At 50.2% G+C, this 18,204-nt stretch overlaps 1 protein-coding gene across 2 annotated transcripts in view; it reads left to right on the top strand.

The window, feature by feature from the left end:
• DAAM2 (dishevelled associated activator of morphogenesis 2) overlaps positions 1 to 18,204 on the top strand; it is a 101,851-nt gene that overhangs the window by 70,973 nt on the left and 12,674 nt on the right. Inside the window, exons 6-17 of one of the 2 annotated variants that reach the window (XM_058554436.1) lie at positions 1,019 to 1,352; positions 2,324 to 2,434; positions 3,781 to 3,884; positions 4,360 to 4,426; positions 5,487 to 5,604; positions 6,550 to 6,688; positions 8,512 to 8,570; positions 8,714 to 8,898; positions 9,455 to 9,754; positions 13,993 to 14,100; positions 16,514 to 16,540; positions 17,586 to 17,692. In XM_058554436.1, the coding sequence (XP_058410419.1) occupies positions 1,019 to 1,352; positions 2,324 to 2,434; positions 3,781 to 3,884; positions 4,360 to 4,426; positions 5,487 to 5,604; positions 6,550 to 6,688; positions 8,512 to 8,570; positions 8,714 to 8,898; positions 9,455 to 9,754; positions 13,993 to 14,100; positions 16,514 to 16,540; positions 17,586 to 17,692 (1,659 nt within the window). The remainder of the gene's footprint in view (positions 1 to 1,018; positions 1,353 to 2,323; positions 2,435 to 3,780; positions 3,885 to 4,359; positions 4,427 to 5,486; positions 5,605 to 6,549; positions 6,689 to 8,511; positions 8,571 to 8,713; positions 8,899 to 9,454; positions 9,755 to 13,992; positions 14,101 to 16,513; positions 16,541 to 17,585; positions 17,693 to 18,204) is intronic. The other variant, XM_058554437.1, reaches the window with a different exon arrangement.

Raw genomic sequence — 18,204 nt, 5'->3', positions numbered from 1 at the left:
CATTACTCAGATCATGAATTATTCTAAGACTATGTGAGTGCGCACACGCCATGGATGGCTTTGGCTCCCAGATCAAACCTATTGACTGCTTATCAGAGTGATGTTTTTAAATAATAAAATAAAATAGATAAAAATAGGTAGGATTTATAACCTATTTTTATGACCTACCTAAAATAAAGCAATTACATTGAAATACAGTTACCAAATATTAAAAATTTGTGAGGTAGCACTAAATGTGCTTCTTTATGCCTTAAATAGCAAGAACTAGCAACCGCCATCATTTTGAAGTGCTAATGAGTGTAAATGATATTTTGATATACCTGCAACAACTGTAATGTGATATGAAAGTAGCTGGGATTTCTTTGGGTGACAAAGTCACAGATTCTGCTCATACCACTGTCGCTTATTGCCTACATTTATCATTGAAGGAAATGCTAAATGTCAGTTAGAGGTTACCAAAAATAAAAGTGTAATTTTCTTTTCATGGATCCCTAAATATTGGCCATAGACCTTTAGGGGAACTCAGGCTCCAGGTTAAGAACCCATGAACTAAATGGTTTTTAATGTTTTCTGCTAACATTCAAGATAAGTTGTTTTCTTAAGTATCCCTTAAAGAGTACCATCCCCAGCCTTGGTCCCTTGACTAAGTGACTCTGACGGCACCCCTGTCTGGAAGTCCTCCTTGTCTACTGACTGTAATTCTCTTAATTATATCCTCACTGGGGATGAGCCTTCAGGTTTAACAGCTGTAATAATTATCATGATCATCTCCTTCACAGACACACCATCACAGCTATGCAACTGACAGTCAATAACATGAAAATGATGGTATTTAAAATGCAAATAAGATGCAAGTTTCCTGTGAGGGTGATAGGATTTCAGTGCTTTAAACTTTATAGATGAACCAAGTGGATACTGTAGATGAGGCAAGGTGGTACGCAGGTAATGGGGTAACTGTTTGCAGAATGTATAATACACAAATGCAGGATACGTTTTGCTAATCCTCTGGTCTGGGTAGGTTTGTGACTCGCTTCATTGAGCTGGAGGGCTTGACCTGTCTGCTGAATTTCCTCCGGAGCATGGACCACGCCACCTGTGAGAGCCGCATCCACACCTCCCTCATCGGCTGCATCAAGGCTCTGATGAACAACTCCCAGGGGCGGGCGCACGTGCTGGCACAGCCTGAGGCCATCAGCACCATCGCGCAGAGCCTGCGAACTGAAAACAGCAAGACCAAGGTGGCCGTGCTGGAGATCCTGGGCGCCGTGTGCCTCGTGCCCGGCGGCCACAAGAAGGTGCTGCAGGCCATGCTACACTACCAAGTGTATGCGGCCGAGAGGACGCGCTTCCAGGTGAGGAGCCTGCGGAGGGTGGGGCAGCAGCTGGGGATGGGGCAGGAGCCTCATATCCTGGGGGTGAAGGACGGAAGATTCTTTGTAGCAGAAACTAGGGGGGAAGGGGAGTTTATGCAGGTTGCATGCCCTCTCCTGGAAGGTAATAGGCAGAGAATACTGGGAGCCAGAGGGTTTATCTGAAAAGACTTGAGGGTCCTTAAGACATAAGTTTGGCTGGGAAGACAGACTCCTCACCAGAACGTGGGTTCTTTGAGGCTAGCATATTGCTCTGCTTCATTTTCGTGGCTCTACATATCTGAGCCCAGCGCCTAGCTCATAGGGGCTCAGTCAAGAATCATTGAATTGAATGCAATTGCTGGGATCAAGGTTTTAGACTCTATGCCTGGTCCAGTGCCTACTGTGTGGACACTAAGACAAGTCCCGGGAGCTCAGGCCTTGCTAATCTTGTTTCTTATCCTTGACCTGCCCCAGAGAAGTACTGAGATAGACAATAAGTATAAAGTGTCTTGGTACAGAGTAAGTCTCAATAGATGTGGGCTGTCATTGCAAACTCTGTGGTTTGTCCACCAGTATAGGCTATTTGTTTGTGCTGTCATCAAACACTTTTAAGTATCTACTCTGTGCAGAAAGTGGCCCCTGACCCTTTGCAGAAGATGCAAAGGGATACAAGGCGGTGAACATGTGTCAAGGAGCTGGGCAGGGATATGTATGAGCTGTAAACAGCTGTGAAGAGCTGAGCAGCACTTCCCACAGTATAAACCAACTCGGAGGGCCGAGTGGGGAGGAAATAAGGCAGGACTGAGACTGGAAAGGGTGAGTTTTAGAGGAGGTCCATGATAAGCTGGAGAGATTGGGTAGAGAGAATGGATAGGGCATTCTGGGTGTTTGGAATGGCAGGAGCAGAGGCGCAAGAGCTGGACTTGGATCCTGAGCCCTCCTCTCCATATCTGTCCTGGCTTTCCTTCCAGACACTGCTGAATGAGCTAGACCGAAGTCTGGGCCGATACCGGGATGAAGTGAACCTGAAAACGGCCATCATGTCCTTTATCAACGCGGTCCTCAACGCCGGAGCTGGGGAGGTGAGGCACCCCCACTTGCCCTTGCTGTGCTCTGACTTTCTAGACTTGGGGTAGAGTATATGAATGCGTCCTGGGGAAGAGGCAGAGGGAAGGGGCCAGGGCATCTGGTTGGTGTGGCTGCCACCGCTATCCTCTTCAGATGATCTTTATCACTTCTTGCCTCCTTTACTTGGGGCCAAGAAAGACTAGCTTGTTATGAACCTCGCTGTCACGAGGGCAACACCACGTCAGCCAGAGCAGTGTTACATGTAACCCACATATATCTTATCTGTGGCTCTTCAAAGTTGTGGTGAGGGCTAATGCTGGCTCCGCTTCTCCACAAAATTCTTCTGGATTTTGTCTAAATCTGGGAGGGCTCCTAGGGAGTTTCTTACGTAGGTGGCGTCATGCATTACGTGTGTCGTGGACAAACCCCGAGCTTGCTGGCTGATGATGGCTCAGGGTGGTGGGAGGTCATATATGGGAGGAGGGCAAGTGTTGGCCCTTCTTTCTAGAACTTTCTAAAGACCTGCTTCTGGAGTGGTTTCTGGGTTGGCTGGTCATGCTCTGCTAGCACCTTCTGTTAGGAGGTGTGGCTTCTGATTTCCATTCCTTTGGGGTGCAAATGGGATTCTCAGAGCATAAAAATGGCAATGATTGAAGAACTTCAAGAGCAGGTGAACTCCCCAAATTCTAAGACAATCAGTTGTCCCGGTCAAGGTCAGCTGGTTGAAGAACAAAAGGGGCAATCTAATGATCTCCACTTTTCCTTCTTTTCTGCCAGCATTCTATTTTTTTTTTTTTTTTGCATCCAGTCTTGATGACCTTGAGTTAGGTGAGCTGGATTGTGGGAATAATCTGTCCCTAAGATGCTGACAACGCCTTTGTCAGACTAGCCATTTATGGCTGACATCTGTTCTGATTAGTTGGTAGTCATACCTCATCAGGTAATTTTTATGAATATCAGTCCTGCAGGTAAGTCAGACCATGCCCATTTTACAGATGAGAAAACTAAGGCTTTCCCAAAGTCACAAAACTCGTAAGTGGCAGAGCAAGGATTTGAACCAAGATCTGTCTGATTCCAAAGCTTGTGTTCTATATCGCTCTACACCACTACTCTTTGATCCCAAAACCAGTAAGGGACTTAAAGGAAGTCAGGCAGAAGACCCAAAAGGAGTAAATAACAAGGTCAAAGGATGTCTCCTCTCGCTCATTCTTGGAACTGTGGGGCTTGAAGCAGCTCCAGATGAGTTTGCTGCAGGAGGTGTGGTGGGACAATGACTGGAGTGGCAATGAGGGGTCCACTGCGGACTCTTGTGGAAATCGAGACCAGCCAATGAGTCTGGTCCTCCCTTGGTGACCCCCAGGATAATCTGGAGTTCCGCCTACATCTACGGTACGAGTTCCTGATGCTAGGGATACAGCCTGTGATTGACAAACTCCGGCAGCACGAGAATGCCATCCTGGACAAGTAAGGCCCAAGCCACCCGTCCCCACTGCAAACCTCTGCCTCGCTTGAGGATTGTCAGGACCTTCGTGGAGGCTGTCCTTCCCACTGGAGACCACCTGCCATACCCAGCATCGATTCAGGATCAGCTGTGGGGGGAGGTGGACAGCTCTCCCACCCTCTTGTCCCACGTCTTACCTATGCCCCTGCCTGTCCTCTTTGCTGACCTGCCATCTTATCTCTGATATTAAAGACAGGTGGGCCCAGTAGTCCTCAACCATGGCAGTACTGCCCCCTAGGGGGCATTTGGAAACATGTGGGGGTGTTCTTTGTTTTCACACTGGCTGGTAGGGGGCACTACTGGTATTGGTTGTTGGGAGCCAGGAATACTGAATGTAGCTTTCAGATTTAGTCAGTGGGGGGCTTGAAGGGGCTGTAACCCTCAACCAGGGATGTCCTGGCTGTAATGTCTGTACTGTCTATACCCCATCCTATCTAGGCATTTAGACTTCTTCGAGATGGTTCGGAATGAGGATGACCTGGAGCTAGCCAGGAGGTTTGACATGGTGAGGAGCCGCAGGGCTGGGGGGACTGCAGTGGGGTCCCAGGTGGCCACTTCGCCTGATCCTCTGCTGGGGTAGGTCCAGTGCTGGCTGGGTTCCCTGGTGGGTGCCCCCATGGCCACGTCCTGCTTTGGACCCCTGGTAGTATGTTGGCTCTGATGAGCCTCACCTGGTGGGCCTCACCTGGTAGGGCATCTACCCCTAGGAGACTGCAACCCCCAAAGGAAAGAGAGCCAGTTCTTGTACATCATTAGTCTCACGTGCCTCTCCTGGGCTACTTTCCCCCTGTCTTCTAGCAGATTCCTGAGTCACCTCTCTCCATCACTAACTGGATCATGCTTAGCACACAAATTCATATTTTTATTTTAGCCTTAGTAATCCTGAAAATACACAACTCTGCTGCTTAAATCTTGTATTATAGAATCCCTATCCAAATCGAAACCTACTTTGGGGCAGTGCTTCCGTCACCAAATACCATCCCATTCCATGCTCACAAAAGCCCTGGATTTATCGATAAGGAAGCTGAGGCCAGCCAGGATAAGGAGCTTTCCTGTTGTCACACAACTCAACATAGACCTGGGATTTGAACCCAGGTTGTGGACCTATGCCACACGCTCCTTGAATCATCTATTCCCCTGCCTCCTTCCCTTCATTTGGATCAGAGGTTCTCAACCAGGGGTGATTTTGCGCCCCCCGCCCCTGGTGACATCTGCAATGTCTGGAGACATTTTTAGTTGTCATAGGTGTGAGGAAGACGCCACTGGCATCTGATAGGTGGAGGCCAGGGATGCTGCTAAAAACCCTGCAGGGAATAGGACAGCCCCCCACCACAAAGAATTATCCAGTCCAAGATGCCAGTAGAGCCAAGTATGGGAAACTCTGGTTTATAGAATTAGCACGTCTCCCTCCTCCTCTTCTCTCTCTCTTTAAGCCTGGGCCAGAGGCAGGGGAAGGAACGCTCTCCTAGGGGCCGGGGCTTAGTGGATGGAAACAGGGTCTTCTCTCCCCTGTTCTCCTCCGCTGCCTCCTCCCTCCGTATTCACTGCGCTCTCCGCTCCCCCAGGTCCACATCGACACCAAGAGTGCTTCCCAGATGTTTGAGCTGATCCACAAGAAACTGAAGCACACGGAGGCCTACCCCTGCCTGCTGTCTGTCCTGCACCACTGCCTGCAGATGCCCTGTGAGTAGCCCACACTCGCCGCTTCCCTCAGCCGGCCTGAGCCCTGGCCCGGGGCAGATTGAGACAAGGCGTGGGGACCTCCCTGGGTTGGTGAGTGTGACCAAGTCTCCCTCTGCACACGCCCCCGGGAGGCCAGGCCGCAGGACTTGGGCCCCTGCTCTTTGCAGCCAGGCTTTGCAGACATGACCTTCCGCCTTGTAGGCGTGATGGTTTGACTTTGAGGTCAGGATCGATTGTACTGGCTGACCTCTCTTGGTGGTCAATAGAGACGAAGTGCTTGAGATCAAGAACCAAGGAAGAGGAGCTTGTGGCTGTCACAGGAAAAGAAAGTCCATGTCCAGCCAGACTATGATTAGAGGGGATGTGAGGGGGACCTTGTGAGACCAGGCACAACACAGCCTTTGCCTTCATAGTTCAGGGTCACCTTCACCAAGAAATCTGCCTGGATTCCATTACACTTCGCCAACTCATTCGATTCCCTCTCAGTGCATACCTGTAATTAGTTTCCATTCATCTTTCTCTGTAGAACAATGTTTTTTCAAAATTTCCCTGGAGATGTCGTTATTCAGCATGTACTATTTTGGAGCAGATTTACTTTCTTAAAGGTGCTTTTTTTAGATAATGTAAAAAGCAATTTGCATTCCCAAGGCATAGGATGCTCTGGGTACCAACAGGGAAGAAAGGCAGCCAGAAAGCATTCCAGGGAGTAGAGAAATATGTCAAAAGAGTTGACACATTCATAGAAAGTCAGTTGCAGATAATCAAGAAATAACTGGATTTGTGAGTCTCTGTGATCAGCCACTGCGTTGCCTGTCCCATCAGACTGGGAGCTTGCCAAGGGGAGGAAGGGTGTGTCTTACCAGCCTGGGCCCAGACAGTGACTCTAGGATGGGGCCCCAGGGGTTCCAGGGCCCAGTAACGATGTGATAACCTGTTGTCCCTCAGACAAGCGGAATGGTGGCTACTTCCAGCAGTGGCAGCTCCTGGACCGCATCCTCCAGCAGATTGTCCTCCAGGATGAGAGGGGTGTGGACCCTGACCTGGCTCCCTTGGAGAACTTCAACGTCAAGAACATTGTCAACATGTGAGCAGTGGCCAGCCCTCACCTGTCTTCCTCCTCCCGCCCTGTCTCTTTCCTACTCGGGGCCTCACCAGGGAAACCTCAGCTCCCTCTCTCAAACCAGGCACTCCAAATAGGTCTGAGCAGCAATGCCCAATAGAACTCTGTGAGATCACGGACCTGTTCCATGTCTGCCCTGTCCAAAGGTGGCTACTGAGCACTTGACGTTGGCTAGTGTGACTGAGGAACTGAATTTTAAATTTATTTCACTTTAGTTAAATTCAGTTATCCACATGATATATGGCTAGTGACTACCATATTGGACAGCACAGGTTTCTAGTGGGTGTATTCAACTCTGAAGGATCCACTGCACAGAGTGGATAGAGAAGGAATTTAAACACATTATCGCAGAGGAGTGATCAGCAAGCTATGGCCTGTGGGCTAACTCCAGTCTTCCAGCTTGTTTTTGTATGGACCATGAGATAAGAACAGTTTTCACACTTTAAAAGAGTTGTTAAAAACACACAAACACGAGAATATGCGACAGAGACTGTACATAGCGTGTAAAACCTGAAATGTTTGTTCTGGCCCTTTACAGAAAGTTTGCCGGCTGTGATACAGAGCATGGCTGCGTAACCATGAGGCTGTTGGACAGGGGGTCAGAGTCTGCTCGCCTGGCTTATCATCTTTGACTGACCCCGGGTATAGAGAAACACAGAGAACTATATTTCAAGTCAATTAATAATCAGACCTTATATTAACACACTGATTTTTAATTTTAAACTTTTACTTAACTTTCAGTGTGAGTCTGAGCCAGTTGCCCTAAAGGAGGTAAATTGGCTCTCACTGATTCATTCTATTGCATTCCAAAGCCAAGCAAAAAATGATTGTTGAACTAGTCAGGCTACTATTTTCATTTGCACAAGTAGTTGGGTGTTGATGTAGTTAAAATCCTAGTTGGACAAGTACAACTAGTAAAGTAATCAAAATGCAGCTGTATTTTATTTTCTGCTAATTATTTACACTATTTAGTGCAGAAGCTTTTCCTCTTTTCCGGATGAAAACTCCTCAGGTGCAGTGAAGTTGCTGCTTCTTGGGCAATGGATGTCCTAAGATTGCTTTCAACTGCCCACGTAGTCCCAGACCTGCTACTAGAAGTGCTAGTCTCAGATGTGAATGATCATCCTAGATTTGTTGTAACCTAAATCTCTCTCCTCCCTGGGCTGGGGCTGGGGCGGTGCAGTGGGAAGGGTGTGTGTGTGTGTGAGAGATGGTTGGCTTCTTTTCTCTGTTCTGTTTCTCTTCTAACCCCTTCTACCCACCTTTCCACTAGTAACCACTAGTATAGTTTAGACATATCCCTTTTCAGCCTCAACACACTCATTCTGTGTTGATGGGGTGGGCGATATCTCTTGCTCTTACACATCAGTCTTTGGAAGACTGGACCATGGTTGGGCCAATATTTTGATCTCTCTCGGGGGCGAAAATATATTTTTACAAAGGGGTACAAGTCATTATGCAACTGTAGGAAGTCTGAGGTTTAGTCCTAGTTCTACCATTAGTTAGCTGTTGTCTCCATCTCTGGTCTCAGGAGCTTCAACTGTGTTACGAGGAGTTGGATTACAAGGTATCTAAGGATCCTTTCAAGCTCTCGCCGTCCATGAGAGATACATAATGAGAGCTGGGCAGGGATGGGGACCTGGAGAGTTAAAATCTTAGCCTCAATGTGGCTGGATGAATTGGAGATATGGTCACCAATGTGGGGAATAAGAAGATGACATGTCTTCTGGGAGGCTGTGAGCCAGCTGTCAACTGTCACATTGCCCCTTCCTTCTGCTCCCCACCAGGCTCATCAATGAGAATGAAGTGAAACAGTGGCGAGACCAGGCAGAGAAGTTCCGGAAAGGTGAGGGGCTCTGCCTGAACCTGCTGCACGCTCCACACACCGCCTCCCCTGCCCAGCTGAGGACGCATCCCTTCCTTTGGAGAAGGACACACACAGTCACATTCTCTTTTCTCATTCCCCCTCCTGTCCCACCCCTATTCCAGAACATACAGAACTGGTGAGCAGGCTGGAGAGGAAAGAGCGAGAATGTGAGACAAAGACATTGGAGAAGGAAGAGATGATGCGGACGCTGAACAAGATGAAGGACAAGCTGGCCCGCGAGTCCCAGGAGCTGCGCCAGGCTCGAGGACAAGTGGCAGAGCTGGTAGCCCAACTCAGTGAAATCTCAGTACGTGGCCATCCTCCTCTCCTTTGACATAGTTGAGCCGAGACCTTCAGGATAGGGTCGAAAGAGCAGGTGTGGGGAGGCGTCGAGGACCCCTGGATGAGGGAGAAGAGAGAGGGGATCTCAGGGCAGGATAAGGGGGAGCCCTGAGGCTGTTTGTGTTAATTAGAAAAAATAATGCTCCTTCCTCTGAGTGACACTGTCCCGGGAAACACACCTTGGAAGCAGAGCACAGGTGGGATTTTGGCTCCCCTGCCCCTCTCTGCTGGATGCCCTTGTGCAGGCAGTAGCCTACATGACTGTGTGTACCAATCCTAGTCTTGCAGCTCTTGTGATGACGATGACTTTGTCCAGTGTCTGTGTATGAGTGTTTGACTTACGTGTCTGTGTTGGATGTTTATAATACAGAGAGAGAAAATGGGGGCTAACTGTGTGTGGGAGGCGAGAGCAAGATTTGGGGTCTAATGTAGTGGAGAATAGGGTAAGGAGTCGGGAGTGGGGGCGCTGACAGGCATCATTGCTGATGGCTCTGTTATTTTGATTTTCTGGTCTCCCACAGACAGGACCTGTATCTTCCCCACCTCCCCCTGGGGGCCCACTTACCTTGTCTTCCTCGATGACAACCAACGACCTGCCTCCACCCCCGCCCCCTCTACCATTTGCCTGCTGCCCCCCACCGCCACCACCACCCCTTCCACCTGGGGGGCCTCCCACTCCCCCTGGTGCCCCACCTTGCTTCAGCATGGGCCTGCCTCTCCCTCCAGACCCCTTCCCCAGCAGTGATATCCCACTCAGGAAGAAGTGTGTCCCCCAGCCTTCCCACCCACTGAAGTCCTTCAACTGGGTCAAGCTGAATGAGGTGAGTGACAAGGAGGAGGTCAGTGGATCCATTCTCCTACAGCCTGTGGCAGCCGGCCCCGTGGATTGACTGCCCATTGTCTGCAGATCTCCACCTGGGGTTCTTTCTTTGGTGGGGGTAGGGTAGACACAGTGGTTGCCGAAGATGTGGTTGCCGAAGATGGGGTTGCTGATGCCGGGCAGCTCACTGTCCCCTGGAAAGAGCATCTACACTGGGAGGAGATGGCTTGTTATGTGGTGGTGCTTGCATTGGCAAAGCCATGTACAAATGGATATGTGTGTTCTGAGGGTTAATGGAGTAATAGAGATATGGGCATGGGCCAAGCAGGAATGCTTTCTAGCTAAGACAAGGGCTTGGCTAGAATTTTAAGGATAGAGTTGATTTGAGGGAAAGGGTGGAAGATGTGGGTAGAGGTCTTGAGCTAAGGTCTAGAGATGGTCAAGATCAGGGCAATGTGTACAAAGGATTGAAACAAAGAGGCCATGACAGGGTTAACAAGGCGAGGGTGCTGAGGCACCCTTACAATGAAGAGTTTGAGGTCAAGATGTAGCCATTTTGGCATCCTCCCAGGGGGAAAGTGCACACATTGACTACTTTTCTAGACTTCTCAGCAGTGAGAGGCCCTCATGAATATTATCCACTGATAATCACCAATCCCAGGTCCATGGGTGGGAATTGATTCCTCTATTGGACTTTCGTGAACATAGAGTAGAGATGCTCTGGGTCACATTGGACCCCCAGTAACTGAAGGCCAGGTCCAGCCTGGGTCAAGCCCTGCCTCTTATTCTGTACTATGTCCTATTAAGAGGACCAGTGGCTTTGTTCTTGAGGTAAACACATACAAGGTAACAGAGTTCAGTTAGCCCGACCCATACTCAAACTTCAACAACAGTTTGAAGCTGGGACTAAAGGATCCCTCTGATCTTGTCGTATAGGCCTGTGGACTAACTCTTGGGGATTTCATAACTATACCATTCTATGTGAGCTTGAATTCGCTCGTGGAGGCTTAAGTGGTAAGAGAGGCGAGATTCCTAAGTAGGTGGTCAGCTATTCGTTAGGTGCCTTCTCCTCATGGTAGACCAGCTAGCCCGTCAATCTGAGGTCTGCTTTGTGTAAAGCTTTTTCTAGGGGCTGTGACAGATGATAATAAAAGATGAGACATGACATTGCCCTGTAAAAGCTTTGGATTTGGCAAATCAGGAAGTGTGTTCAAGGAAACACCTAGAGATACTGGGGATGGATTGAAGGAGATTTGGCTCTAACTAACTGTGTGACCTGCGGAAATCACTCATTTTGTCTCAGTTTGCTCATCTGTGAGATGACCTCTAAGATTCCTTCTACCTCTGGTTTCATAATCTAGGTAGAAAGATGAAGCATGAATACAGCCCATTCGTAGTCTCTTGGGCCTCTGATAACATCTCCAATCTGAGTTATTAAAATTTTAGAGCCACCTGTTAATAGCACTTTGAAGCTACATTGTTAAAGTTTGTGACAACTGCACAGTTGTGCCCTGTGATGCTTCTCCATGGTCACAAGGCAAGCCAGAAAGGCCAACGGCACACGAGCAAAGAGCTCTGCAGAACCAAAGCCATAGGCCGTGTGGAAATGTTCATTGTTCATGATCAGAAATAATATTTTTTATTATAATAAAAAAGAAATTTTTTAGTCTCCTGTACTTATAACTTATCTTTAAGGTTTTAAAAATGTAATTAAAAGTTGATTAGGCACCTCAGCAATTAAGGAAGACAGACAAAGCAACTAATATTTTTGCAGCATTTTCATCATATTGTGCTTAGGATTTTCTCTGGGGTCCAGTGATAATAAAATCTATGTAAATTCCTCTGGGACCCAGAGCAGGGCAGAGTTTCATTCCTAGACTGGAAGGTATAGATTTGGTGGAATATGCAATGGGGAGCTTTTGTAGGAGTTGCAGACATTTCTCAGCAGAGTGGAGTGGAGGGGCATCAGGTAATATTTGAGAACCTGTTACCCAGACCAAAACTTTTAATTGTGTGGCTAGAGGCAAACCATTTCATCATTTGGGCTTTAGGTTTCTGATCTGTAAAATGGTGGTAACTATGATATCTGTATAAAGGATTGTTGTCAGGATTAATTGACTTAATACATATGAAGTGCTTGGAACAGTGACTGACACACAGAGAGCCTTAATAATATCAGATTAATTATTGGTGGCACTGCCACGTGTGCTTTAAGTATGTTATCTGGCCGAATCCTCACTTCAGTTCAGTCAGGTAAGCATCACTGAGACTCAGTTTCCTTTTATGTGACATGGGAAAAGAACAGCACCCCACACATTGTCCAACAGTCCCACATCTTGACGAGGCCGGGAGACTAAGCTGGCTAGGTCTGTCTCACCCCAAATGCCCTCTGAAGGACACAGAATGAAAAGTGTTTCTCAGAAAGATTTCCCCGGCATGTAAAGGTCGTCTCTAGAAGCAGAAGCCCCAGGAATCTAGACTGGAGGTGATGAGGTCTTCGCCAGAGAGAGAGGTGTAACAAATTTGAGAATTATTGTACAAGGAGGGCACATCAGGAGGACTTTGTGATGTTTAGGATGTGGAGAGTACTAGGAATGATGTACCTCTCTCTGGCTCCAGACCTCAGCTACACCTCCATGAGGAGACCTGAGTCTTTCTGGCGAGTACGGGGAAAGGAGAGTGAGAAGAAGTGAGGGAGAGCCTGGATGCTCAGCCTCTTGTCTCATGGGAAATTCTTCCTGGTGCTGACCATCCAGCTCTCCCATTCCAGCCCTTTCTTCTTGTGCTGGCCTCCCCAGGAATGAAGAGCAGTGGGAAGCTCTACCCCTATGGGCATTCCCACTGCACCCACCTCCACCCCAGGCTTAGTTTTAGATGGGGAATGAATTAGAAGTTTCCCCTCCTTGCCTTCCCCAATTCAATTCCCCTTACCGTCTCCTCTCTGCCTCCCACGCACCCTATTCCAGGAGCCTAGCTCCTCTCCCCAGGCTCCTTCGCCGACCCCACGTGTGCTCCTGTGTACACACACACACACATACACATACACACACACACAGTGGTTATTTCTGTCATGAAAAGAATGCGTCTGTGTTGGGTTTGGCCAATTGCCTGTATCCCTTGCTGCTCCGAGCTTCCCAGCCCGGCATTCCACAAGAGGGTCCCTGGCCTTAGGAAGGCCACAGGAATGTCCCCACCCCCTGCTCTGGCCTAGCCTCCCCTTTCCAGAGTTTAAGAAAATAAAAGTGAGTGAAAGGTATGTTTCTCTCTCCAAGCCTTGCTGAGGGGGAGATGGAGGGAGGAGGCGGCGGCATTGGGAAGGTTCCCTGGCTGCCCTCCAGGAGGAGGAAGGTGGGGAGATTCTATTTTAGAAGACAGCAAAACTCTGGATGAGGTGAGGATTCCTGGGAGGAGAGAAGTGGAGCATCTTGGAGGGGACCCTGCTCTCTGTCCTCTAAGCCATTATCAAGGTGTTGTAAGACCACTGGGGGATTCTGGGCTTGGCTAACAGCTCCTCCGCAGATCTCTGGGGTCAGGGTTCAATGCAAGGGTCCTACACAGAGGTGGGCGATGCCTAAGTTGAGGGACCTTGGAATAGAAATCCCTGGGCCCATCCAAGTCATAAGGGGTGGGACACCTTCCCCAGGTCTGACCGACGGGGAATTGTGGCAGAATCTTGCTGGCCTCAGCAGTCACTATAGGGTCCAGCATATTCCAGCCTTTGGCATTTGTCCACTTTCTGGGAATCTGGGACAGTGGGAGGAAGACCCCCGGGAGAGAAAATGACCATCTCAGACACAGGAAATGGAGTCAGCCCTGAGGCTTTGAGGATCCCAAGTATGTGTGGGCACTATTCCTTCTAATGGTTCCAGCCAAGCCTGACCTCTAGGGAGAGTGCCCTGAGAACATTGGTTTTGTTTTTATTTTTCTGGAAGGAGTGTAGCGCATCCCCCTTTCGTACTTACCCACCCATCACTCTTGCAGTCCCGTTGATTTCTGGAACATTCTTACATATGGTCCCATGCAAAGGGGAGGAGAAAGAGGTTGTCTCTGGCCTCTACCCTGGAGCAGAGTGTTGGTGGGGGGAGGTTGAGGGGAGGAACTGACCCCCTTCTGAAGGCCTGAAAGCCTGGCTGTCATACATGTGCAGTTGAGGGGCAGGTGGGGTTAGGAGGCATTGGCCATATCCATAATGAAGGAGTTGAGTCAACCATGGGGCCTTCTCCATGCCCTCACTCTTAGGAACGTGTCCCTGGCACCGTATGGAATGAGATTGATGACATGCAGGTGTTTCGGATCCTGGACCTAGAAGACTTTGAAAAAATGTTTTCAGCCTATCAGAGGCACCAGGTAAGACCCTGCCCCCTCTAGTGTCTTGGGTCTTGACTTCTAGTCTTGACTTCACCTACACCTCTTGAACCCAACCCTCAGCCCCTCCCGCCCTCCCTCAGATGTATACTGAATGATTTCATTCTTTGTCAGGTACCACATGCTTGCAGGGGACATAGATGTCAATTAGAGGTGTGCGGTGCAGTAGGGGAAACATCCCATTGGATTACAGTTTGTTTTCACACATCAAGTGATGAAATAGTGTTTTTTCCATTTCTCTCTTTCGTCCTGGAGCACTGGATGTAGAGTCGCAGGGCCTGGCCACTGTTGACCCTGATCTTTCTTTGGCTCCAGGATTTAGGGACTGTACGTACCTAGAAGGCATGATAACTTTTCAAACCACTTTCTCCACCATAATCCCATCTCCCAACAGCCCCACAAGTCAGTTAAACAGAAAATGTTAATATTTCAAGGAAGGTGGCGCTACCCCACATCACATTAGGGGTTCAATGCAAGGGTCCTACACAGAGGTGGGTAATGCCTAAGTTGAGGGACCAGGCCTGGGGCTCGGCCTGGGCAGGTCGGGAGAGGCCCTGGGCTTTGCTCTACAGACACTGTGTACAGACGGCTGACCAGTAAGCCTGATCTTCCAGCGGCAGTAGGGGGAGTGGGGTTGATGGCGGGACATAGGGCATTCCCGAGGCAGTACCATGGGGATTGCCAAAAACGCTGATTCTCAGACCTCATCCTCAAATGAACATGAGTCAGGAGATGAATTGAGGCCCAGGAATCTGCCTGTAGCTTACACATCTGGGGACCTTTCCTCCAAGTCCAATTTGGGCATTACTAGCCTAGAAGCCTTAGAATGTTCGCTTTCTCTCTGGCCTGCCTCTAAGGGGTTGTCTCCTCTCCGGGTTGTGCCATTTTTTTTTCTGTGTTTTCTCTGCTGAGCCCAGGGTCCCAGCCCTGAGAACTTTCCCAGGAGCCAGTGAATGGGGTCTGTGCCCTCCTGGGCCCTGGGAAGCGGCTGGATGTTATGGCCAGGCTCCCTGCTGCTTTCTGCCAAGTCCAGACCTGTGGATGACCCTTCCTGAGAGCAGACACTACTGAGGGCACATGTGACTATTCCTAGGGGGGCTAGCCAAAGGGGGTGGGGTGCGGATGTTTTGGAGTCCTAGAAACCCTGTTTTGGAGTTCTAGAAAAACCAGATGGTTGTTTATTTAAAATGTAGGTTCTCAAGCCATCTGAATCTCTACCCCTAATTCTAGGAAGCGTTTTTAGCCCCACGCCCATGTCAGGCTGGCATGGCCACGGGTGGCAGCTGTGGCCTGGCTGGAGCTGGGAGGAGTTCTGAGCTCTTGGGGCTCCTGTGCATCAGTGCTGCGGGTTGGGCACTGGGGATGGATGGAGTGTGTGCAAGGGATGGATCAGCATGGCCAATCAAGTCTCCTCCTGGCTTGAGAGTCTTCCTCTGGGCCAGGGTTCCAGCCCAGCCCACCTAGTCTCCAAGGCTCTGAGGTGGGGCTGGGATGAGGGCGAGTGGGGAAAGAGGGGCCATGGGGTTTAAGACAAGCTGGGCCTGGTGAGTGGAGAAGAGTTAAGATGGAAACTATTCTGTCACCTCTCGCCTCTTTGAGCCCACTCAGTCCAGTCCCCTGTTTGGGGGTTGGGCACACCCAGACTACTGTCATTCAACTGTAGTCCAGACTCTGGGCTAAATTCATAGCGGCAGAGCTGGAGAGATCCCGGAGGCCATGTTGCCTTGGTCCCTTCCTCTCCCTGTCTTGGGTCCCTGGGTGCGTGGGGCAAGGGTGGTCCTATGAGCTGTGGTCTTCCCTCTGTGCCCTCTGCAGGTCCTGAGTTAGTGACTTCAACTCCATCAGGGTCAGGAAGGGAGAACCAGGTGTGGGCTCTGCGCCCTCAGCTCCCTTAGAGATCAAAGGACAGACAAGGGGTGAGGGGCAAAATTCAGGGACGCTTGCCCTCCTCTGCCTCAGTGAACACGACTTTCATGTGCTTCCAGCTCAAGTTCATTTGTGTCTCCTCCCCTGATAGAGAGATGAACTCATCCAGGGGCAGATTCTCAGCAGAGGAGAGGGAAGAACACAGTCAAGGCCTGGGGTGGGGAAGCTCTGGGGCCTGGTCTGCCCCAGCTGGGAAGTGGTGGTGCCCCTGGGCCTGGGGCAGGTGGGAGATGCTGCCTGCTCTCTGCTTTGTTTGACTTCTCTGTGAGCGCATGTCTGCTAGATGCAGCTCCTGGTCAGGGCTACTTCCAGGTCTCTGTCTCCAGCCATGGGGGTCTTATTGGGATGAGGCAGACAGAGTAGATGCTGAGGGTCCCCCTGTCTCTCCTACTGTTCCTGGGTCCCTGAAACTCTTGGCTAACATTGTGCATGTTTAATTCTCTGTTGGCTGTGGCTGCTGCCTGCCTAGGAGCTGATAACTAATCCTTCTCAGCAGGTGAGTCACTCCTGGGACTCTGGATCTCCAATTTTTAACTACTGTCCTGGGCTGCTGCCCTGTTCTGGGCCCAAAAGAGAGGGCTTGTCCATCCTTCTTTCTACCTTATTACCCATCCATACATGGAGGCATGGGGGTGGGTCCCCAAAGAGAAATAAGAAAGGTAGGAGAGGGAGATAACATAAACAGACCCCTGCCAGCAAGGGGGTGAATATTGGAAGGAGGAGAAAGGTCTAGTCTAGATCTATTGTCTTACCCACTGAGCCCAAGGCAAGGCCATCCCGTAAGACTGCACAGGCTGGGCACTGCACAATTTCTGGGCACAATTGATAAAGACAGTGATGTGAGTGGCGGCCTCTGGAGTTGTGTAACATAGAGCATGTGCTTGGTGGGACCTCCCAGAGTAAGGACTAGCCTCCTGTCTACCTCACCAGCGGCCCAAGAGAAGCAGGGAGAATCTTTGATTTCTTGGGAAGCTGCCTGCTGGAACCCCAGAGGAGAGAATTCTACGTGGAATTCTGCCTCAGTTTCCCCACCTCTGAACTTGTGGATGCCCTGTACTCTGGGCCCATTGGGTTGTGCCTGAAGTCCCAGGGGTCCGGGAACTGAGGCCATGTGGGGACTTAAAACCAGCTTCGGATCATCAGCTTGGGGAGGCTCTCTGAGTGGGGCCGTGGGAGTGGAGGTTGATTCTCTGAGGGTGTGGTAGATCATATCACATTCCCCGAAGCCACAGGGATCGGTCACCCCCTCCATCGGAATAGCTCCTTCTCTAGTTTGCCCAGAGAGGGAAATCTCTAAAAAAAGAGGAGTTCCTCATTGCCCCCCCCCCAACCCATTCTAGCCCATGGAAAGTCCCAGATGCCTCCCACTAGAGTGGGTTATTAACTACCCTCCTCTCTCGTTCCTTTTTCTTTTCCTTTCTTTCTTCCTCTCACACCAGGAGCATTCCCTGGTTGGTAGGGGGGTGGCTCCTGGGAGGTGGGCAAGAAGACGATTGGGGAAGACACACACCTCACCCTTCCACTTGGCCTGTCGGTTGCAGAAGGAGTTGGGCTCCACCGAGGACATCTACCTGGCCTCCCGCAAGGTCAAAGAGCTGTCGGTCATTGATGGCCGGAGGGCTCAGAACTGCATCATCCTTCTCTCCAAGTATGTGCTCGCCCTGCCTCTTCAGCCCCTGCCCCATGATAGGTGGGAGGGAATGAGCCCCCCAGGAAGCAGGGACCAGAGATGGGGCTAGAGCAAGGGCGATGGTTTACTTGAATGCCTGGGGGAGAGAGGTGGCAGAGGAACAGGGAGATAGCAGCCTCTGGTCTCTCCCTCTCTGCTGTACCCTGGGAATTGGGGGGAGGGGCTGATCTAGAACCCTGTCCCGGAGCCCATGTTGAGCAGCAGTGCAGGGCTCTGCAGACAGGAAATGCCCCATCACAGGCCCTGACTAGCCTGGTCAGCGTCTAGCAGTGGAGTTGCTCTAAGCCCATGGAGGGCCTCGCTTGGCTTAGGCCACAGAGCAGCATGATCTCAGCCCCCAAGCATTTCCCACGGCTGCAGAACAAACAGGGCAGTATCTGTGCTAACAGCACAGCTTCTGTGCGGGCCTCCGGCCTGAGTCAGGGTCAAAGGGCACCACCTCCCATGCTATTCTTAGTACTGCCTAGGCC

Source organism: Diceros bicornis, chromosome 14, assembly GCF_020826845.1.
Source record: "Diceros bicornis minor isolate mBicDic1 chromosome 14, mDicBic1.mat.cur, whole genome shotgun sequence".
In the NCBI taxonomy this organism is placed as follows: Eukaryota; Metazoa; Chordata; class Mammalia; order Perissodactyla; family Rhinocerotidae; genus Diceros; species Diceros bicornis.
Note: the sequence above shows the minus strand (reverse complement) of the source record. Positions and strands in the feature narration are given on the sequence as shown.